A 24,578-nucleotide genomic window follows, 5' to 3' on the forward strand; every position below is an offset into this window, starting at 1 on the left:
TATTTCTAATTCTAATGCAACTCCACAAACACCAATCACCAATCAATCAACCCCTTCGGTTTCTAATGCAACTCCACAAACACCATGCTCTAATGAACCTAATGATAATGTTGATTTGAAAGATCTTCCAAATGACCCAATGGATAGGCCAAAGACTACAAGTTACAAATCAAATGTAGGAGATGATGTAAGAAGAACGTATTTGCTTCAATGACCCAAATAAGATTACATAAGTTTCCAAAAAAGAAAATAGGTGACAGATTTAGAAGATTCGTTCCTTCATGGTCTGATGATTTTGATTGCTAAGAGATATGTAAGAAAAACATATTGTTTATATTGTTATGTGTGTGGAGACCTCATGAATCAAAGAGGAGGGAGAGATACATTGTCAAAGCAAATTAAAAAAAAAAGATCTAGACATTTTAGAAGTGGCTTTTGATGGTTAGAGGGACAATGGAGACATTGCAATCTTTAAGAAACACGGGGTTTGCTAGCATTTTGCCAAAAAATCATCTTTTTGTCAAACACAAAATATTGCTACTTTGAAAATGGATGATTTTTATGTTGGTGCGAGAAACCGTACGACCACAGAGACTAATAGATTTCATTTTGAGGTTGAAATCTTCAAATTGATATGTTTTATTGAAGTTATTGTTTGATTAGGTTAAATTGCTATGTTTTTATTGAATTTATTGTTTGATAAGGTGAAATTTCTATGTTTTTATTGAATCTATTGTTTGATTAGGTGAAATTTCTATATTTTATTGAAGTTATTGTTTGATTAGGTGTAATTGTTATATTTTTATAGGTTAAACTAAGTGGGTTTTTTACCAAAATATCACGACCTAATCCTAATGAAAGGGGTGAAGGATGTTCCCAAACACCAATCACCAATCAATCAATCCCTTTTGTTTCTAATTCTAATGCAACTCCACAAACACCAATCACCAATCAATCAACCCCTTCAGTTTCTAATGCAACTCCACAAACACCATGCTCTAATGAACCTAATGATAATGTTGATTTGAAAGATCTTCCAAATGACCCAATGGATAGGCCAAAGATTACAAGTTACAAATCAAATGTAAGAGATGATGTAAGAAGAACGTATTTGCTTCAATGACCCAAATAAGATTACATAAGTTTCCAAAAAAGAAAATAGGTGACAGATTTAGAAGATTCGTTCCTTCATGGTTTGATGATTTTGATTGCTAAGAGATGATGTAAGAAAAAACATATTGTTTATATTGTTATGTGTGTGGAGACCTCATGAATCAAAGAGGAGGGAGAGATACATTGTCAAAGCAAATTAAAAAAAAAAGATCTAGACATTTTAGAAGTGGCTTTTGATGGTTAGAGGGACAATGGAGACATTGCAATCTTTAAGAAACACGGGGTTTGCTAGCATTTTGCCAAAAATATCATCTTTTTGTCATACACAAAATATTGCTACTTTGAAAATGGATGATTTTTATGTTGGTGCGAGAAACCGTACGACCACAGAGACTAATATATTTCATTTTGAGGTTGAAATCTTCAAGACGGTGGTGGATATGCAACTTACAAAATATCGGGATCGATTTAGTGAAACAAGCACCCAGTTACTAGAATACATGGGTGCTTTGAGCCCTTGTGATTCATTTTCACAATTTGACAAATCAAAGTTGTTGAAGTTGACTAAGTTATATGAGTATGACTTTGATGATTCGGATTTGATAGATATTGGAGAACAACTTAAGATATTTTATCACTCTTACATCAAAGATGAGCGCTTTACTACTTTGAAAGGAATTTATGTGCTTTCTCGTTTGATGGTTAGTACGGGGAAACATCGGTCTTATCATTTGGTTTATAAGCTTTTAAAGTTTGCTTTAAATTTTACTCGTACCAACCACAAGTGTATAAAGATGTTTTTCAAAGATGAAACTCTTGAAGACCGACTTGCGCGACAAAATTGACAATGACTTTTTGAACGACACCTTGCTTTGCAATGTTGAGACCGAAACACTTTTGAAAGTTACGAATGAAAAAAGAAATGGAGCGGTTTCAAAAGATGTATGCACAAAGAGGACAAATTTAATTTGTGATAGATCATTGTTATGTTTTTAACTTTTTATGTAATAGATCGCTTTTTGTATTAGACGTAATGAATTATTTTTCGGTTTTATATTATGTTTGACCAGATTTTTTTTTGGCAACACCTACTATCAATTCCTTCGTCCGCCCCTGATTCCAATCATTATAAGCATACATCTCTAGAGTGAACGTTGAAGGAAACAAAAGACGTTAAAACTAAGTGTTTCATAAATATCTTAAAAGACGAAGAACTTCTATCAATCGACAATAAAAGTTGTAACAGATTGGCTAACAACATAAACTACATGTGTTATGTCCAAACAAATAACAACAATATATGTTCGGTTCGAAGACCGATACAAGATGTCAAGGGTGTACCACATCAGAAATGGAGGAAATGAAGAATATAAATATCAAAACGTGATAACAAATACTATTTTCCAACAACTATTGAAATTCCATAAACAACCTTTCCCCGTTTATTTTATAACATTTCAAGTCAAAAATGGTAAAATATGTCAAATCCTAACTTTCACGAATCGACGACTATGGTCCTTTCAACGTAATTTCTTTAATATGATTTTAATGAACTTTTAATTCAAATTAATTATCTATTTTATTCATAAATCTATCAAGTAAAATTAATATTGATATTATTTTATTTTGTTATTTATTATTTATTTATTTACTTTTTTTTGCAGGGATGACATTAATACATATATTATATTTTTTTTTATGAAAAAAAAACAAGTATCTAGGATATTTGTAGATTGATTTTGGGTTTTGAATACTACACACGTAAAATACGTCCGGAAAAAACAATCACTAGAAAAAAGGGTATCGGTGGCGACTTAGAGGGGGTGACGTGAAGGAAGGTGCAGGAGAAGAGTGGGATCGGGTGGGGTGGGGTTTGGTTTAATTTAATTTTTATTTTAAATAAAAATTGTTAAAAATGATAAATAAATAAAAAACCACACAAAAAATTGAAATCATAGAAACCAAATACATAGATTTTTTGATAATTGTGTTTATCATGTCAGTTTTAATAATAATAATAATAATAATAATAATAATAATAATAATAATAGTTACGTATTTAAACTTGTTTAAATATTTAAGAATATATTTTTATGTGACATAATTAGTCCAAAACAAATTTAAGTAAGTCATTTTGGATAAGATGATCATTATATAAAATGCTTCAAAAGTTGGTAACAAAATAATAAGTTGAATAAATTTGTAGGGTAGTGAACTATCATTTGTATATACATTTAGTCATTTTTTCGTATATGATTTACCATTAAACTTATATTTGTTATTCAATAAATACCTTTTTGACTGTCTATTGCAAGTCTAAGTGCTTTACCAATTTAAGAAACACCATTAAAACACATGTGTTGTACAAAAACACCATTAAACTCACACTCTTTGTGAATGATTTATGATTAAACTATTTTTTTGTAAATAATTTCATGTTTTTTGGGCATCATCAATTTTCTAGTCATTTTCTCCGACGAACACAATTGGACGTTGAGAACCCAAATGGCCCACAATAAAGTTTCACCGAACAACTCCGGATAGTGCTCCCTCATCTCCTCCTCAGGTGCCCATGTCCACTCTGAACCCTTTCGATGTTGCCACTGCACCTTCACCAGCTCCACTACCTTGTTCCTCAAGGTTTTCGTCTTCCGATATAAAATTGCCACCGGTCTCTCAATATAATTCAGGCGGTCATCCACCTGAATGTCCTCCAAAGGCACCACCGCGGAATCATCTACCAGGCACTTCCTCAGCTGAGTGACATGAAACATGCTATGAATCTGACTGAGCTCGACTGGAAGTTCTATACGATAAGCAACCCGGCCCAACCGAGCCAAAACCCTGAAGGGACCAATGTACCTGGGGGCCAGCTTGTCTCGCTTCTTGAATCTGATGACACCTTTCCAAGGTGACACCTTCAGGAGAACCATATATTCCACCTGAAACTCCAAATCTAATCGGCGCCTATCAGCATAACTCTTCTGCCGAATTTGAGCTGTCTGGAGCCTGCTCCGAACCTGCTGAATAAGCTCAGTGGTCTTGAGTACCACCTCGGTACTCCCTGTGACTCGCTGACCGACCTCACCCCAAAAGATTGGGGTCATGCATTTCCTCCCGTAGAGCATCTCAAAAGGAGTTCGATCAATGCTATTGTAATAATTATTGTTATAAGAAAATTACGCTAACGGAAGATACGTATCCCAACTCCCACCAAAATCCAACATGCACGCACGCAGCATATCCTCAAGAGTCTGAATAGTCTACTCACTCTGACCATTGATTTGCGGATGAAATGTTTTACTGAAATGGAGACGAGTGCCCAACTCGTCATGAAACCGCTTCCAAAATCTGTAAATAAAGTGTACATCCCTGTCCGAAACCACTGATACCTGCACCTCATGACGTGCTACCACCTCCCTGATGTAAATCTCGGCCAACTTCTCTGCAAAAATACTCTCCTGGATCGGAATGAAATGCACGCTCTTGGTCAAACAATCCACGATGACCCAAATAGAATCCACTCCGCATGCAGTCTTGGGAAGTTTCGTGATAAAATCCATAGTGATGTCTTCCTATTTCCATACGGGAATCTCCAACGGTTGCATCTTGTCGTAAGGACGCTGATGCTCGACCTTGACTTTCATGCAAGTCAGACATCGCTCAAAATACCATGCCACATCCCGCTTCGTGCAGGTCCACCAATAATCAGGACCAAGATCCCTATACATCTTTGTCGCCCCGGGATGAATGAAGAACCTCAACTTGTGGGCCTCCTCCATAAGAACCTGGCGCACATCGCCCCAATAAGGAACCCAGACTCGCCGATGCAGAGTCAATAATCCACGACTATCATAACTGAAGGAAGCCACCTGACCTACAATGCGTTCACTCTTCCTGTGCTCTTCCTTCATAGTCTCTGCCTGAGCCTCATGAATCTGCTACAACAATGGAGTAATCACGGTCATCCTCAAACATATATCTCTGATCGGAGCCACGAACGCCTTACGACTGAGAGCATCGGCCACCACATTGGCCTTCCCAGGGTGATAAAGGATCTCACAATCATAATCCTTCACTATATCTAACCATCGACGCTGCCTCATGTTCAGATTCGGCTGATCCGTCAGATACCTCAATCTCTTGTGATCAGTGTAAATAGTACAACGAACCCCATAGAGGTAATGCCGCCAAATCTTGAGGGTGTAAACCATGGCCCCCAACTCTAAATCATGCGTCAGATAATTCGCTTCATGAGGCTTCAGCTGCCTCGAAGTGTAAGCAATCACACGACCACGCTGCATCAATACTGCCCCAAGACCAGATATCGAAGCATCACAATAAACCACAAAGTCACCAGCACCCTCAGGCAGGGTCAGAATCGGCACCTCACACAACCACTGTCTTCGAGTCTCAAAAGCTGCCGGCTGCTCAGGCCCCCAGCAGAATGTCACCGACTTCTTGGTCAGTCGGGTCAGAGGAACGACGATCTTGGAGAAATCCTGGATGAATCTCTAGTAATAACCCGCTAGACCAAGAAAACTCTGAATCTAAGTTGGAGACCTCGGAACCTCCCACTGCATCGCGGCCTCTATCTTGGCCGGATCGACCAAAATAACCTTCTGGTTAACAAGGTGCCCCAGAAACTGCACCTCACGCAACCATAACTCGCACTTGGATAGCTTTGCGAAAAGTCTCTCCCTTCTCAAAGTCTCAAACACTTCCCTAAAGTGCTCCTCATGCTGCTCCTGAGTCTTAGAATAAACCAATATATCATCAATAAATACTATCACAGACCGATCCGACATCAGTCTGCACACGCGGTTAATGAGATCCATGAACGCGGCTGGAGCATTGGTGAGCCCAAAAGGCATCACCACGAACTCATAATGACCATATCGAGTCTGGAAAGCTGTCTTCTGCACATCCTCATCTCTGACCTGCATCTGATGACAACCCGATCGCAAATCAATCTTGGAAAACCAAGATGCACCCTGAAGCTGGTCGAAAAGATCATCAATCCTCGGGAGTGGATAATGGTTCTTCACCGTTACCTTATTCAACTCTCGGTAGTCAATGCACATGCGATGAGACCCGTCCTTCTTCTTCACAAACAGAATCAGTGCTCCCCAAGGCGAACTGTTCGGCCTAATAAATCCCTTGTCTAACAGCTCTTGCAGATGTGTAGACAACTCCTGCATCTCGGGAGGAGCCAACCGATACAGTGCTTTGGCTATCGGAGTCGCACCTGGAACCAGATCAATCCTGAACTCCACTTGCCTCTCTAGAGGTACCCCAGGAAAATCCTTTGGGAACACGTCCGGATAATCCCGCGCAATCGGCACATCATCCACAGTCTCCTTACCCTTATCTCGGGTATCCATGACATAGGCGACAAAACCCGAGCAACCCTGATGAATATAGCGTCTAGCCCTCACTGTAGAACACATAATCGGCCCTCGCTGCGGTCTCTCACCCTGAATCACTAGCTCTCCCCTACTTGGGGTTCGAACCCGAACCAACTACTGCTCACAGTTAATCAATGGCCCATTAGGGCTCAACCAATCCATGCCCACGATGAACTTGTTCCCGCATAGAGGAATAGGAACCAAATCGACAAGATACTGCTCGCTAAATAATTAGAGAGTACAACCTCGATGGACCCTCGCAACCCAGACCATCCTATCATCGACAATCTCAACATCAATAGGACAACCCAACTCCCATTAGAGCTCCAGTGAATCTCTTGCTAAGCGCAAACGATAAAAAAGATTAGGTAGCCCCCGAATCAAATAATACCAAAGCAGAGATACCGTTCACAAGGAATGAGCCTAAAATAAAACATATAAACATAAGCAAGGAATTCAATACAAATAAATAGATAAGGAGAATATACATACCCGTCACAACATCAGGAGCTGCACGCATCTCCTCTTCCGTCAGGTGGAAAGCCCTGCTTTTCACCGTAGGCGCATCTGCCTGGCCCTGACGGCCGTCAGTAATCCAAAGAGTTGCAGAAGCGGGTGCTGACACCAGTCCTGCTGTAACCAAACTCGGACATTGGGCCTTCTTGTGGCCCCTCTGATTGTAATGAAAGCAAATCAGATATGATCCCTGGGTGGTGTAGCAGTATAATCCCTGCTATAATGACCAGTCCGGCCACACTTAAAGCAGCCAGAACCACCACCACTACCACTCCTGCACGACCTCGTGCGTCCTGTCGCACTTTCCACAGCGGCTACGACCCTGATGGCCCCTCGATCTAGAATCTGATACCTTGGGCCTCTTGCCCGAACCCCCTGATGTCTGAACCTCCTCTGGCTTCCTCTTCCTCTCCATCTCCAGGTCAATCTCCCTCTCCCTGGCTCGAGCTATCATATCCTTCAGTGTCTTGCAGCTGGATCGGCTCACAAACTGCCGAATGTCGCTCCTCAACATCTCATGATATCGGGCCTTCTTCATCTCCTCGTCCACCACATACTGCGGAACCAGAAGCGCCCTCTCCCTGAACATAGAGGTGATATCAGCCACCGTCTCAGTAGTCTGGTGGAGATCCTGGAACTCTCGTGCCAACTGCTACACCTCAATAACCGGTGCAAACTCAGCTCGGAACATGGTCGAAAAATCATCCCATGTCATCCCATCAACAACATCATCACCCACAGCACTACCAACCTCCTCCCACCAGTCTCGCGCCCTGTCCTTCAAAAGGTAGGAGGCTAGTCTGACCTTGTCCCCCTCGGGACAACGACTGGTGCAGAAAGCGTTAACAACAGCTGCTCGCAATGGGGTCCTTCACCACATGATAGTCTGGAGCTTCACAAGCCCGGAACTCCCTGAATGTCAAAGATCGGGCTTCTGATACAGCCATCATCTCATAACGAAATGAGCTTAAATACTCCTCCAAAAGCTCGAAGATACCATCCTTGACTAAGCCGAAGATCACATGAGTCTGATCAAGAATTCTACGAGTAATATATGACGAGAGAAACTCCCTAGTCTGCTCATCGAGCTGCTCGAGTCCAGATCCTGAGCCTAAGCCCTCCCCGGCACTAGAACTACCGATAGGTCTGCCCCGCAATACCACCATATTGAAAAAATAGACCATAAAAACTATTAGAACGCGCATCGAAATATATTAACAAATCATTTATTTCTATTTATTAATCATATAATAGTTTGTCGTGAGTCTCTCTTCTAACAAAAGCTTCACAACCCCAAACCTTGATATGTGCTAACGAGGGAACTTTCCCTGTTCACATCTCATGAGGAGTTTTGGCAACCTTCTTGGTAGGGACAAGATTAAGGATATGGGCGGCTATCTCTAAGGCATACCCCCAAAAAGAAATGGGAAGAGAAGCTCGACTCATCATGGAACGAGCCATGTCCATCAAGGTCCGATTGCGCCTCTCATCCATACCATTAAGTTGTGGTGTCCTAGGAGGAGTCAGTTGTGAAACAATTCCACATTCCTTAAGATAGTCATGGAACTCAATACTAAAATACTCTCCACCTCTATCAGATCAGAGCATCTTTATCTTCCTGCCTAATTGATTTTTTGACTTCATGTTTAAACTCTTTGAACTTTTCAAAGGTTTCTGATTTATGCTTGATTAAGTAAAGATATCCATATCTGCTATAATCATATGTAAATGTCACATAAAATCGATTAGCATCCCTTGTGGTGGATCTAAAGGGTCCACACACATCTGTGTGCATGAGATCCAACAAACCTTCACCTCTTTCACAATATATAGTGAAATGTGATTTTGTCATCTTCCCCAAAAGACAAGATTCACAATCATCATCCGGCCTTAAGTCAAATGATTCCAACACTCCATCCCTTTGGAGTTGGGCGATGCGTTTCTTGTTAATATGACCAAGACGACAATGCCACAAGCATGCCTTGTCTAAACCATTATACGAATCAATATGAAAACACTATTACCTAAGCTATCAACACAAATCACAATTTCATACACATCATCACAAGGTAAAGCATCAAACATAAAATTGCCATTTTTATAAACCAAAGTCGATCCATTCATATCATTAAATTAATATCGAAAACCTTGTCTAAATAGTGCATGAAAAGAAATAATGTTTCGCGTCGAATAGCAATTGTTAACTAAATCTAATCTAACATCACTACTAAGCATAATACTATAAGTTCCAATCTTGGAAACAGTAGAAGATTGCCTATTTTCCATGATCAAATTCATCCTTCCATGCTCCACCTCTTCACTTTCTTTTAGTCCCTACAAATAAGAATAAATGTGAAAACCACATCCTGTATCAAGAACCCAAGAACGATTAGGTTGTGAATTATTAGTTTGAGTAGTGTAAATACCTGCCAACGATGGCTTCACTTTGCCATTATTGATGTCCTGCAAGTACTTGGGGCAGCTTCGTTTCCAATGGTCCTTATCATTGCAATAGAAAAAATGGCCTATTTGTGATCACTAACAGAAGGAATATTAGAACTGGGTTTCGTTTTTGGGCCATTTCTAGGCGACCCAACATGGTCCTTTCCCTTCCAGTTTTGCTTAGGACCACCTTTCCTTTTCTTTCCTTTGTTTTTTCCAATGGCAAGGACTGGAGCATTTGTAGTGGTAGGAGTCTTCTTTATTCCTAACTCAGTTGTTCGCAACAAGTTGTGGAGTTGGGCCAATGTGGTTTTGGTGTTGTTCAAATGATAAGTCAGAATGAACTAATCATAATAAGGAGGCAAGGAGTTAATGATGGGTTTTATGTACTCTAACATTCCTATGGTGCACTTACAACCCTAATGCTTTGGATCTAAGTTTTCTCTAATTATACATGCAACATTGTTTTTCCAAAGCATAAAGCCTAAACTAGCATGCAAGGCAACATTTGAATCATAAAAACAGTTAGAAGATTACCTTGTGTAGTAGCTTGCTTGTCTTTGACCTTTAGGAGCCTAAGTGTGATGCCTCAAATGTCTTATAACAAACCAAGAACATGAGAATGGACTTGATAGAGAGGTTGGGAGATCAAAATCGGCTAGTCACCACTATAATGTGCATGAGTGCCGATTTTGGGTGTTAGGGACTTCTTTTATAGCTTAGGATTACAACCATGCAAACCCTAATGACTCTTCATATTTCTTAGTCTTTTGGGCTAAACCTTCTTGGATTTTCACATAGGTTTAATCCAACTCTAATCAACATGAGTCACGAGTCCAACTAGAAGTATTACTCATTTACTTAATCAGTCACTGTATCTTTAATTAGTTTCTTTTGATCACTAAATTAATACCAAATTAATTCTTGATCAATACTAATTAAATTAATATATTATACTTATAATATATTAATAAACCACAATAACCTCTTCTTCAAGTATCCATCCTATCAAATTGTTCCAGAGTGTTACAACCCAAATGGACCATGCTATTATCGGGTCAAGTACATACCAATTATAGTTATGGGCTTAGACACCTAATCCAACAGTTAAGACCATGTCAATGGCCAACTCCTCATCGAAGTTCATATTGATTATTGAGCCTTTCAAGGTGCTCCACATATCTTTGCATTCTCTGCACATGGTTGTAGACAGACTCTCATTCCTTCAATTTGCAAGCCATAAGAGCTTTGACGACTTCATACTTTTCTTGACGAGCTCTCTTGTGAAACTTTTCCACAAGAATCAAGTTCATCTCGTATGGCCAGTAGTTCTCATAGAACTTTTGCAACTCAGGTATCATGGTGGCAACTATGACGCAAGGAACCTTAGTCGCGTCGTCATAGTGTTTCTTGTACGAGGCTGTATCTTTAGGAGTAACAATAGCTTCATCGATCTCGATAAGTTGCTTTTCAAGGACATACTCTTTGCCCTCGTATCACAGATCCATCTTGATGTTACACATCCAATCATGGTAGTTGGTGACATCCAATGTCACCTTGGACACGATCGAGAGAAGCGAGAAGTTGTGGGAAAAGTTTTGAGGAGCGTAAACATCACCAGAAATAGACATCTATAGAGAAAAGAAAGTAGTTTTTAGTTAGATGACAATAATCCTTAATATTTTAACCCATAATTAATATTTTAGGCTAGGATCCAAAATAACAATTCACAACTAAGAATAGGGATGTCGTAATCTTATCACGAATTTATAAAGGTAGGCAAAAGCAATTTACCAGTTTTGAACTAAGAAACTCCTAGATCTTTTGAGATTCATCGAATTAATCAATGACATATTTAATCTTAGATTATGCTCTTTCATTTGTGACTGGGATGCCGATGATCACAAACAGTATGTGAATAACCATACAAATATGCTTGGCACTCTCGATGTCGTTCATCATCTCTAATTAATGTGTCGGTTAACCACACACGCTCCATTAACAACGATAATTTTCGAGATGCCCATTATTACTCTTTATACTCACTATTAGTATACCGGTTAACCACACATGCTCCACTAACTACATATAAAGCATAATGTGCAATTTTATGGATTAGCATATTTTTCACATTTTTCCTAAAGTAACTAAGAGTGAGACTTTATAAAAAATAGTTTAGTTACTTTATCATTATACTTATTAATGAAATTATGTCCTATCAAACCTGTTCGGCTAACGACCCTCCACCATACAAGAGAGCGGTGGGTAAGAATGGATACCCAATGACGGTCATTTTATAGGTCACTTCCTTAAACTCCTCTTATAGTATGCCTTAGTGAATGAGGCCCACTCTTGATTTGATTGACCTTGTCTTATATATATATATATATATATATATATATATATATATATATATATATATATATATATATATATATATATATATATATATTAAACTTTTAATTATAAATATGGTATAATGTTTATTTTAAAACTTTTCTAAAATACTAGGTTTAGTTTTAAATTTTCAAAATTAATTATAAATTTAATATAATTTAACATAAACCAATTATGATTTTAATCTTTATATTTTAATTAATAAAAATAATTAAATGTAATTTAAATATAAGGATAATTCACAAATTCAAGATAAGGATATCTGATTACAAAGATAATTATTCAGTTTTACACAATTAAAAACATTATCTAAAGTAATTATCCTAATCAATTTTTGAATTAAGCAAAAACAATTCTCGTTGATCAGAGGGTTCATCACGTCGTGGCGGACAATCGCTACCTCGTGGCAGAATGAAGAAAAACGTAAATTCGAAGATCTCCACGTCGTGGCAGAAGAAGACCACAACGTGGTGCTTCGACAGAACGACGATTTTGTCTTTCCTCCAACTCGAGTTTTGTTCAAGTTCAAGCAAATCTACATTCAATTGTTAGACAACCATACGCTTTGATACCACTGATTGATTTTACATGCAATAATGTGGATAAATCTTTATACACTTAAGGGTACATGCAACCTATTAGACCTAGTCTTAACACTATTGTAGTAACATTCTATTGAACAACAAGAACCCTATAACCCTAGGTAATTTTGAAATTCATAGAAGATTACATACCTTTTGATTGTCATAGTAAACAATCGAACAATCCTTCTAGAAAATTATTGGAAGCTAGCACTAGAAATCTCGTGCCTCTGATGGTTCACATCCAAACCCTAGCAACTAGGAAACTTGAAGAGATGAGAGGGAAGAGACAAAATTTCGGATGACTTCTTAGCTTGTAGGTTGGCCGAAATTTAGAGGGTGGAGTACCCTAATAATAGCTGACAAAGAAACCCTAGATAACCCTTACTTGATTAAAATAATAATATCTCAAATCAGGTAATTATCTGGTTTCCTAATTATCTCCAAGGCATATTCTAGAAGCCTTATTTGACTCCTTAAAACCGTCCATCACTAGGAAGGTTCTGGAATGCCTTATGCTCAACTTATTAAACAATTACAACTTAGGTCCTTGCAATATAATTAATCCCATTAATCCCAAAATTAATTCTAATTAATTTCTGATTAATTCTTAATTAAATAATACTATTTCTAATTAATATATTATTCTTATAATATATTAAATGTTTTATTTCTATTTATTAATCATATAATAAATCAATAAATCAATCTATCTCTCTCTAAAAGTCATCCAATTCAATTACCAGATTTGAGGGAAAACCAAAAGGACTTTGTTAATAATTCAAATATATACCAATTTAGTTATTGGCTTAGATACCTAATCCAACAATTTGACGATCCCACTTTATGTATGATGACGAACGAATAAGATTGCAAAAACTCGACCCATTTAGCATGAAGAGGGTTAAATTTTTGTTTCCCCTGGATGTATTTGAGTTCTTCATGATCAGAATATAGAATGAACTTATTGGTTAACAATTAATGACGCCAATATTCCAGACTCTGAACAATGGCATAAAACTCATTATCATACGTGGAGTATTTGAGACGTGTTTCGTTGAACTTTTCGCTAAAAAATGCAATGGGTTTATGGTTTTGGCTTAGCACTCCCGCAATTCCGAGACCTGAGGCATCACATTGAACCCGAAATATTTCATTAAAGTTAGAAAAAACCAAAACAGGGGCCCGTGTGACTTTTCGTTTTAACTCCTCAAACGCTTTCTCAACCTCTTTTGTCCAACAAAACCTTCCCCCTTTCATACATTCCATCATGGGGGCAATGATACTACAAAAATTCCGTATGAATCGCCAATAAAACGAGGCCAACCCATGGAAACTATGGATTTCATGAATCGTAGTGGGTGTAGGCCAGCTCGTAATGGCTTCAACTTTCGATTCATCCATCCTTATGTCATCGCCCGAAACTAAATAACCAAGAAAATTGACTTTGATAGTAAGTAAGTGACACTTCTTTCTGTTAGCATACAACTTTTGCTCCAGCAAGACCATGAAAACCCGTCGAAGGTGTGCTACATGTTTCTCCACATCATTGTTGAAAACCAATATATCGTCGAAGTACACAACAACGAAGCGACCGATAAATGGTTTTAAAAACATGGTTCATCAGGCGCATAAATGTCCTTGGTGCGTTTTACGAACCGAATGACATTACCAACCACTCATATAACCCGTCACGTGTCTTGAAAGTAGTCTTCCACTCATCACGGGTCGCATGTGAATCTGGTGGTACCCGTTTCGTAATTCAATATTGGAGAAAACTGTTGAGCCATGAAATTGGTCTATCAATTCATCAAATCGAGGAATTGGGAACCAATATTTAACAGTTATTTTGTTAACAACTCGACTATCAATGTACCTGTGAAAAGTGCCTCATTGTTTCGGAACTAGCAAGGCGAGAACGACACACATACTCATACTTTCCCGTATTAGCCCCTTTTCAAGTAACTCGTTGACTTGTCGATGTAACTCTTCAAATTCTTTAGGGTTCATGCGATAGGAGGGCTTATTTAGAATGGTGGAGCCTGGTAAGAAATCAATATAGTGTTTGATTTCCCTCATTAGTGGTAGACCAGGTGGGATATCATTTGGAAAACCACCCTGAAACTCCTCGATCAAGGGTTGGATTAGTTTGGGGACGGTTGGGGCTGGTTTTTTTCTTCTGTTACCACTAGAGCATACATGAGGTTTTAAAGAGTAAGCTTGGTTAAACCCCTAATTTTAGCCTTATATAGAAATAAACTGTCAACGGGGCTATCTCTTGTGTCGAGGGGTACTAAGACGATATTGTTGGATTAGTGTCTAAGCCCGTAACCATATTTGGTAAGTACTTGACCCGGTTGTGCATGGTCCTTTTGGGTTGCCTTCATCAAAGCAACTTGACTGGAGAAATAATAGAGAAAGAGGTTATTATGGTTTATTAATATATTAAAAGAATAATATATTAAGAGAGAAATCATATTTGTTTAGTTAACAATGGTCAAGAATTAATTAAGAATTAATTTTGTGATGAAAAGAAGTTTACTAAACTAGGGGGACTGAACGGTAATTATGTGATAGTTGCAAAGAAGGGCAAAGGATGCCCTATAGGATAGGATGGACGAATTCAAGGGGATAATGCCTTAGAATTCGTCCATGATGAGGCTTCTAGAATTATCTTATGGGTTGCTTGGTGGGCAAGCAACCAGATAAGGATAAAGACTGAAACCCTAATCCCTACACTTATATAAGGACCCCTTGGCTTAGGAAAATCGGCCACTTGATCCTAGAAGTTCCTAGAGCCGATTTTCTGTCTTTCCCCCCCCCCCCTCTCTCTCTCTCTTGCCTCTCCATTTGCTCTTGGTGTTTGTGAGCCATTAGAGGTACTACACTTGTGGTACTTGCTTTCAAAGACAAGAAGATTGAAGATACAAGTTGTTATTACAACATAACAACAAGAGGTATGCAATCCTTTCTCCTTTATAAATTTCGAAAGTACTAGGAGCATGCTAGGGTTCTTCATGTGTTCATAATGTTGTGTAACTAATAGCAAAACATAGATCCATATCTAGGGTTGCATGCACACATAGGATTGTTTGTATAAAACCCATCAGATATTTACTCCATCTTTCTTGAAACTGTAAGTGTTTAAAAACCCATCATGTTTGGCCCTCCGATCATATTGCCAAGGCCTTCCCAGTAGGACGTGACACACATCCATAGGAATTACCTCACACCAGACCTCATCAATATATTTTTTCCAATCGAAAATTGAACCAAACAACGTTTACTTACTTTGACGACATTCCCCATTCTCCAGCCATGTCAGTTGATACGTTTCTGGGTGATCTACCACCTCGAGCCCAAGCTTCTCTACAACTGTTGTTGCCACCATATTGTCATAACTGCCTCCATCGATTATGATACTGCAAATTTTCCCTTTTATTGTGCATTTGGTGCGAAAAATGTTATTTCGCAACCACGAGTTATCATCAATTGTGGTAATCCAAAAGGCTTTTTGACGGTGATTGACTGGATGGAACTTACTTTGTAGCAACTTCTTCATCTTTGACAAAGTCTCGACTTTGGTCTTACCGTTCCTCTGTCGCCGTTTTTTTCTCGAGTTCCCACCAAAGTGAAGCAGAATTTTGAAGCTTTATGGCCACAAGCTTTAATTTAATTGGGTCAGGGACATCTTTGAGATCAAAAACCCGCTCCATTGTGTTTACCCAATCAATAAAATCGTCTGGATGGGTCTTACCGTCAAACTCAGGAATCACTATCTTCATTTCCAAGTTACGTAAAGGGTCTTCATTGTTTTGTCTCTGGCCGTGTCATTGGTATGTTTCAAAGGCGTTGCACCGAGGGGCACCTAAAGGGTTCTCTTATTCATCTTCAAAGTTGAGTTCTGAACCGGTTACCTCCGAATTTCTATCCTCCTGTCGCAACTCCAACTTTCTTACTCGTTGTTGCAATCTTTCAATTTCGATATCACGTGGGTCAGGTTGCTTACTGTTGTTGCCTCCATTGGCGTTTCTGTGAGGGTTACGTCTACCACGTCTGACCATTTGAAAGACAACTTGTTTGCTCTGATACCAAATGATGCAAACCTTAACAATTAAATGGTCAAAACTACACAAGTGATAAAGAACGAGAACTAAAAGGTCTCGATAACTTTTATTCTCAGGAAAAAAAAATTCAAATGTAAAACACCAGGAAAAAACAAACTTATAGGGCAACTAGAGTTACCCTAGAAAAAAACAGGAAATTAACAAAAATACTCCTAGAGATTTCGATTAGAGATATACTCAATAAATAAAGATAATCTTCTAACGAAATCTTAAATAAGAAACGGTGTTTGATGTTGTAGGTGGATAGTAGTAGGTATTGGTGGGAATGAATGATGTTGGCCTTAGAAGATAACCAATATATAATTTAATGGTAAATTTGTGTACAAAAAAATTACTATTTGTAAATCGTATACAAACAAACATTAATCTATAATACTCCTTCACATGAAATTATATATATAGGTTCATTTGAGACCATGCTAATTTTGTGAGACCGTGAGATCAAATCTAAAAATAATTTTAAAATGCAAAATAAAAGGAAAAATCTGAAAATTCTTTTTTTAATTATAATTTTCGTCACTTTAATTACCTAAAAAAAAATAATAATAAAAAAATTTACCGTTTTTTTTTAAATACGTGAAATATTCTAATAGAATATTACACTGTAAATATTCTAATGTGATTTTTAGAATGTTAGAATATTCTACTAGATTTATCTGATATGTAGAATATTCTAATATTCTACTAGAATATATAAAAAATATATTTTATTTATTTATTTATTTATTTTTGTATTTTTTTTGGAAAATATAAATTCCGAAAATAATATTTGAATTTTTTTTTTCGAAAATTTTCAATTATTTTGCATTTTAAAATTGTTTTTTTACCTACCAAATGAATGTCTAGGATTGCGTCTCACGGTCTCACAAAATTAGACCGTATCACATGAACTTAACTATATATATATATATATATATATATATATATATATATATATATATATATATATATATATATATATATATATAGGTTCAGGTATTTAAAGTAATTATTGTGTTATTGTATACATAAATGTGGGCCAATCAAAATTTAAAATAAAAATAAATAATTAAATAAATAAATAAGGGTAAATAGGTAATTTGATAATTAGTTTCCACAAATAATATCATATAATTATGGTAACCATTGACTTTTTAAAACCACCTTCAATGTATACCCTAACCCTAATGAAACCATCTCCAGCCGTCACCTCCATCCTTATGCCTCCCACCACCGGCCGCCACCCTACCCTCTTGCTCCTCCGACCACCGTATCCAGCGCCATGTCGAGGGTTGTTGTTGCTATCTTTTCGTGAAGGCTGAAGACAGAAACCGACGAGGGGTTGCGCCATTTCAGTTGTGTTTACGGAGGAATGCACCACAGCCGCCTGTCGCTACAGTTGTTGCCGCTCGGAGACGCGTCCATCGTCGGACGCCGCAACCTTCCTGTCTGAGAAGGGAGCTGTGGAGGAGCCTCTGCCATTGGTCGAAGTCCGCTGCCATCATTCTTCTTATTCTCTTCTTCCGCTAGCTGCCACCTGTGTCAATGACCTTCTTCTTATGTGTAAAGTACAAAGTGAAGGTAGTTTGTCACTATTTTCATATCAAATTTACTTCTTCTTATATGATAAAAATCAATTTGTTTATGTAGATGATTCAATGGATGATATTGGTGAGATTCCAATTCTATTGGAATGGAATCACGAATTCCAATTCTGTTGGAATCATAGAAGTTGATGCTTGAAAAACGGACCACAAAATTGAAAGTGATTCTAAGCAACATTATTCTTTTAGAATGTATTAGTGTCGTTGTTAGATTTTGATGTTTTCTTTCCCGTTTTGAAAGTTTTTTTAGTTTTATTCTTTAACAATAAATGTAATTCTTAACAATTGTTATCCGTATTCTATAAGAAATAATGTATTTTTTGTTTTTATTCTTCAATTGATTGTTCAAGAATTTGTTATTCTAGAAGAAGTTTTTAAAGTCATGATCAAGAAATAGGTTAAAGAATATTTTTATTATTTATGGTTCAAGAATATTTTTATTTTTGAATATACTCATAAACATATTCTGTCAGAATGTCCGAATTAAAAGAATTATAATTCGTAAAATCAGATTTTTAAAATTAATAGAATCTATGACCCCTTAAAAATGCAATTTTCCTTTATTAAATTTATATTAATTGACTAAATTACCCTTGTAATTAATTAAGATGATATTTTTCAATTATATTTAATTCAATAATATATATTAATCACTTTCTTAAAATAAGTAAATTTGATTGTCCCACATTTTTATATATATATATATATATATATATATATATATATATATATATATATATATATATATATATATTATAAGTTAATAATAATAATTTATTACCTTACGAAATCGTTTTACCAAGAATATAATCATATCACATTATCCCTGTTTTTATATAAGAACCGGTGTGGTTAATGTATTCACACAAATGAGTATATATAACGTTCACGTATGTTAGTTGAAAAGAAGGATCCAACGACCCATAATTTCTAGACATGACACGCACACAACACTAACATCATACATAGATTCCAACTCACCCCTCCACTATCAACAGTGCATACAGTTGAATTCAAATCATGAAACCTATGACCCAAATCTTCACTTCAAGAGAGAAAAGAAAAATTCTCTGTAGAAATTCAAAACCCAATTGTCCAAATTGTCAGGCCCAGCAACAATAGCGGAGATTGTAATCTCAACTTTAAGAAATTCACTCACATGTCTCGTCTCTATCCCTCCTTCTATTCCACATGTAGGTTCGGTATAAAGCAACAGAGCAACACACAGTGCCCCCCATTCTTTCAACCAATTATATAAACCACGATCATCATGGAAAAGAAGAAGAGAGATAAGGCTGTAGAGTTGTATCAGGAGCCAACTAGCGCCACCTTTGTGTTGACTCCCTTTTTCATGGTTTTCTTGTTTTCCATCCACCAATGTCAATCACACTCACACCCTTCTGTCTTTCTCTCTCTAAATCAATTCTCCTGATTCCTGAATTCGTTGAGGTGGACGGTATGAACTGAGGCACTCGATTCTAGAAAAGTTTACTGGTCCTTAAGGAAGTATATGCATGTATATATGTATATATCGATGTATTTTCTCTCTCTGTCTTATCTCTTTGTGTTTATTGCTTCCCATCCCTTCATTTATGTCACACGGATTCAACCTTTTTCTGATCTAATTTAATTTGTCTTGCACTTTTTGATGATTAACCTTATGGGTTGTGTTTGAACCCTGTTATTGGAGTATAATTGTGTGGCTCGCCAAGTGTTTGTTAAAATGACACACAGAGTCTTTTGTATATTATGATCATCAAAACCTCGTAAAAGCAGCAGCTTAGATTACTAATCACTCTTTTGCATTTCTTTTCCACCCTTTTCCCACTATACTTTTCTTCATAACCCTGTCTCTTTCGATCTTCAACCAGACCACTCTTTGGCTGTGGCACAGTGAATTATTGATGGCTACATCCTTCACTTCTATCATACTACTTTCCTCCTGTTAAAACCAGACCTCAATTCCTTTGCTTCTTTGCTTATACCCTTTCTTCTTCTCTCATTTCCTTAATCAAACATGAGGAATCTTGATTTTAATAAACATTTTTTTCCCCTGTTGATACTCATGTCATCAATCATTGTCCTTGTTGATTCAATAAACGAAGAGGGTGCTGTGCTTTTGGAGTTCAAACTCTCTCTTTCTGACCCAAATAACAATCTCCATACATGGATTCAATCCGATTCATTTCCTTGTAACTGGATTGGTATAAACTGTACCAATGATCACAAGGTAACATCTATAAACCTCAGTAACCTTACTTTATCAGGCTCCCTATCACCAACCATTTGCAAGCTTCCATTTTTAACCAAGTTAAACATCTCCAAGAACTTCGTTTCTGGCCCCATTCCTAATCTATCATCCTGTCAATATTTGGAAGTTGTAGACCTCTGCACAAATCGGTTCCATGATGATTTCCCCACCCAGATTTCCACAATTTCCTCCCTTAAAATCCTCTCATTGTGTGAAAATTACATCAGTGGTGTAATCCCTGAAGACATTGGGAACCTGACTTCATTGGAAGAGCTTGTTGTTTACAGTAACAATCTCACTGGAATAATCCCCAAATCCATTGGTAGATTGAAGCAACTTAAAATTATCAGGGCAGGTGTAAACTCTTTATCAGGTCCTATCCCCATTGAGATCAGCGAATGTGAAAGCTTGCAGGTTTTTGGGTTAGCGCAAAACAATCTAGAAGGTCCGATTCCTAAAGAACTTCAAAACCTCAAGAATCTAACAAGTTTAGTCCTTTGGCAAAATCGTTTATCTGGTGAAATCCCTCACGAAATAGGGAACTTCAGTCGTCTGGAATTGCTTGCACTTCATGCAAACTCTTTCACTGGAAGCATTCCAAAAGAAATCGGTAAGCTAACACAACTTATGAGGTTGTATCTATACACAAACCAATTAAATGGTTCGATTCCTGAAGAACTCGGGAATTGTGTAAAGTTAGTTGAAATCGATCTTTCTGAAAACCGTTTATCTGGGGGAATCCCAAAAGGGCTTGGAAACATCAAAAACCTCCGTTTACTTCATCTTTTTGAAAACCTTTTTGTGGGCGAAATCCCAAATGAGCTTTCACATTTGAAAGCGCTCAAAAAGCTTGACCTTTCGATAAACAATCTGACAGGGGAAATCCCGTTAGGGTTTCAAAACATTTTCTTGGAAAGTCTTCAGCTTTTTGATAACCATCTTGAGGGAAGCATTCCTCCATTGATAGGAGCTAATAGTAACCTCACAGTTCTTGACATATCTACAAACAACCTTGTGGGAATCATCCCTCCACATCTTTGTAAATCTCAGAAACTAATGTTTCTAAGTTTGGGATCAAATAAGTTGTCTGGAAACATTCCACATGGTTTAAAATCATGCAAATCTTTAATCCAGTTGATGTTAGGAGACAATTTGTTAACAGGTAGCCTCCCTCTTGAATTCTCAAATCTTTATAACCTTTCAGCCATTGAACTTCATCAAAACCACTTCACAGGCACTTTACCTCCAGAAATAGGCCAACTACAAAACCTGAAACGCCTTCACTTGTCTGATAATTTCTTTTTTGGCCACATTCCTTCTGAAATTGGGAATTTATCACAGCTTGTTACATTCAATGTCTCATCTAATCGTCTTTTTGGAGACATTCCTCATGAGCTCATGAACTGTGTAAATCTTCAAAGACTTGACCTTAGTAGAAACTGGTTCACAGGACATGTCCCTTTTGAAATTGGCAATTTGGTAAATCTTGAATTGTTAAAGCTTTCTGATAACAAAATGAATGGACCAATACCAAATTCATTAGGGAAGCTTTCACGTCTTACCGAATTACAAATGGGTGGAAATTATTTTTCCGGAAATGTCCCTGTTGAACTTGGTCAACTCATGGCTCTTCAGATTTCTTTGAATATCAGTCATAACTCACTTTCGGGAACAATACCTCAAAATCTTGGAAACTTATTGATGTTGGAATCATTGTACTTAAATGACAATTTACTTGTTGGAGAGATTCCTTCATCAATTGGTCAATTAGTAAGCTTGTTAGTCTGCAATCTTTCTAACAATGGCTTATATGGAACAGTTCCAAACACACCCGTTTTTAAAAAGATGGATTCTAGCAACTTTGTTGGAAACAAAGGGCTATGTATTTTGGATTCAAATCAGTGTCACCCACCTTCAAATTCAAGATCCAATCAAGATTCTGGATATGGGTTTTCAAAAGAGAAAGTAGTGAGTATTGTTTCTGGTGTTGTAGGGTTTTTCTCTTTGATCTTTGCAATGGGTGTTTGTTGGGCTATAAAGAACCGAAAACCAGTGTGTGTGTCACTTGAAGAAGAACATATGAAGCCTTATGTTTTGGACAATTACTACTTCCCAAAAGTAGGGTTTAGATATCAAGATCTTGTTGAAGCTACTCATAACTTTTCAGACGATGTTGTGATCGGAAAAGGAGCTTGTGGGGTGGTGTATAAGGCGGTGATGGGTGATGGTGAGGTGGTGGCGGTGAAAAAGTTGAAGTCTGGTGGAGGAGGAGCCACCATTGTTGATCAGAGCTTTTTAGCTGAGATATCAACTCTTGGAAAAATCCGGCATAAGAATATTGTGAAACTTTATGGTTTTTGTTATCATCAAGAATCCAATCTTTTGTTATATGAGTATATGGAAAATGGGAGTTTAGGGGAACTACTTCATGGAAACAAGAATGGTAGGTTTCTTGATTGGAATGATAGATACAAGATTGCTCATGGAGCAGCTGAAGGTTTATGCTATCTTCACTATGATTGTAGGCCCCACATCATTCATCGCGATATAAAGTCAAACAACATTTTATTAGACAAAATGCTTCAACCTCATGTGGGGGATTTTGGTTTGGCAAAATTGATGGATTTCACATGTTCCAAATCCATGTCAGCTGTTGCGGGTTCATACGGATACATTGCCCCAGGTAAAGTTATGAAAATTGTTTGTTAGAGTGTAAGGGTAAAATGGTCATTTACTCACGTTTAGTTTGTCCATCCAAAAAAAGAAACGGATTTTGCATATACAACACTTTATTGGACAAACATCATTACCTATTAGTCCAAACATGAAACACACAGATTTTGTGTATACAACACTTTATGTAAGGGTAAAATGGTCATTTACTCATGACCATGTTTTATTCGGTCCAAAAAAAGAAACACACAATTAGTCTTTGTGTATACAACACTTTATCCAGACAGACATCATTACACATTATTCAGTCCAAAAAAGAAACAAACAGACTTTGCTTATGCAACATTTTAAACAGACTTTGTGCAAGGGTAAAATGGTCATTGACTCACGTTCACACACTTTATTCGGTCTAAAAAGGAAATAGGCTTCGTGTATACAACACTTTTTCCTGACAAACATCATTACCAACTATTCACTTTTTTATACAACACTTTAACCAGACAAACATCATTACCTACTATTCACTATCTGTATACAACACTTTTTCCAGATAGACATCATTACACACTATTCACTTTCTGTATACAACACTTTATACTTTATCCAGACAGACATCGTTATCCAATCAATCAGTTAATGGAAGGGAAAAAAAAACAGATCTTAAATTTTGTTAGTACAAAAAACATGAAAATACGACAAACAATTCTAACAAATTCTTAAAATTTTTGATTTCAGAATACGCGTATACAATGAAAGTAACAGAAAAGTGCGATATCTATAGCTTTGGAGTGGTGTTGTTGGAGCTTGTGACAGGGAAGCCACCGGTTCAATCGGTTGACCAGGGAGGTGATCTTGTGACATGGGTCAGAAGGTCAATCCATGGAATGGTTCCAATTTCAGATTTATATGACAAAAGATTAGATTTGAGTTGTAAAAAAACAACAAATGAAATGTCACTTTTTTTAAGGATAGCCGTCTTTTGCACTAGTCCATCTCCTCTCAATAGGCCTACAATGAGGGAAGTTGTAGCAATGATGATTGATGCTAGAGTAAATACACCTTCATCTCCTTCATCAGAAACACCTCTAGATAATGACTCTAATTCTTGCAAAGGTAACACAATTTATAATTTATAATTCTTCTCTTCATAAACATATTTGTAACAAATAATCAATTTATTTGCAGATTATGTGGAGCAAGAAGAAATTAGCACTAGTCCATGGAAGTCGGGTTGACTTTGATCATGGAAGGTCAGACTACCTTTGTATCATTCTTATTGTACAAAAAGGAAAAAGAAAAAAAGAACATTGATTATACTTTCTAGCTAGAATCCGTATTATAATGATCAAGTTCCAAGTTCCAACACTTTGTTTTTGGAATTTGTTTATATACCGATTTTCGGTGAACTTGAAGTAAAAGTTGGAGAAATGGAGGTTAGACAGGTTGTATGCTTAATAGTTTGAAATAAACTTCAGTTTTCTCATTAA

The 24,578-nt window shown here is 37.1% G+C and overlaps 2 protein-coding genes across 2 annotated transcripts; both read left to right on the top strand.

Annotated features, from left to right (window-relative positions):
- The first annotated feature begins 1,364 nt into the window (after nucleotides 1-1,364).
- On the top strand, nucleotides 1,365-2,783 carry LOC145113305 (uncharacterized). The gene is made up of 2 exons (XM_079049414.1): nucleotides 1,365-1,814; nucleotides 2,778-2,783. The coding sequence occupies exons 1-2, from the start codon at nucleotides 1,365-1,367 to the stop codon at nucleotides 2,781-2,783; spliced, it is 456 nt and encodes a 151-aa protein (XP_078905540.1).
- Nucleotides 2,784-19,118: 16,335 nt separating this feature from the next.
- On the top strand, nucleotides 19,119-24,578 carry LOC145115847 (Leucine-rich receptor-like protein kinase family protein). Its single transcript, XM_079052204.1, has 3 exons — nucleotides 19,119-23,101; nucleotides 23,827-24,204; nucleotides 24,277-24,578. The coding sequence occupies exons 1-3, from the start codon at nucleotides 20,185-20,187 to the stop codon at nucleotides 24,324-24,326; spliced, it is 3,345 nt and encodes a 1,114-aa protein (XP_078908330.1). The 5' UTR covers nucleotides 19,119-20,184; the 3' UTR covers nucleotides 24,327-24,578.

Source organism: Lactuca virosa, chromosome 5 (assembly GCF_052849685.1).
Source record: "Lactuca virosa cultivar CGN04683 chromosome 5, Lactuca_virosa_CGN04683_v6, whole genome shotgun sequence".
Taxonomy (NCBI): Eukaryota; Viridiplantae; Streptophyta; class Magnoliopsida; order Asterales; family Asteraceae; genus Lactuca; species Lactuca virosa.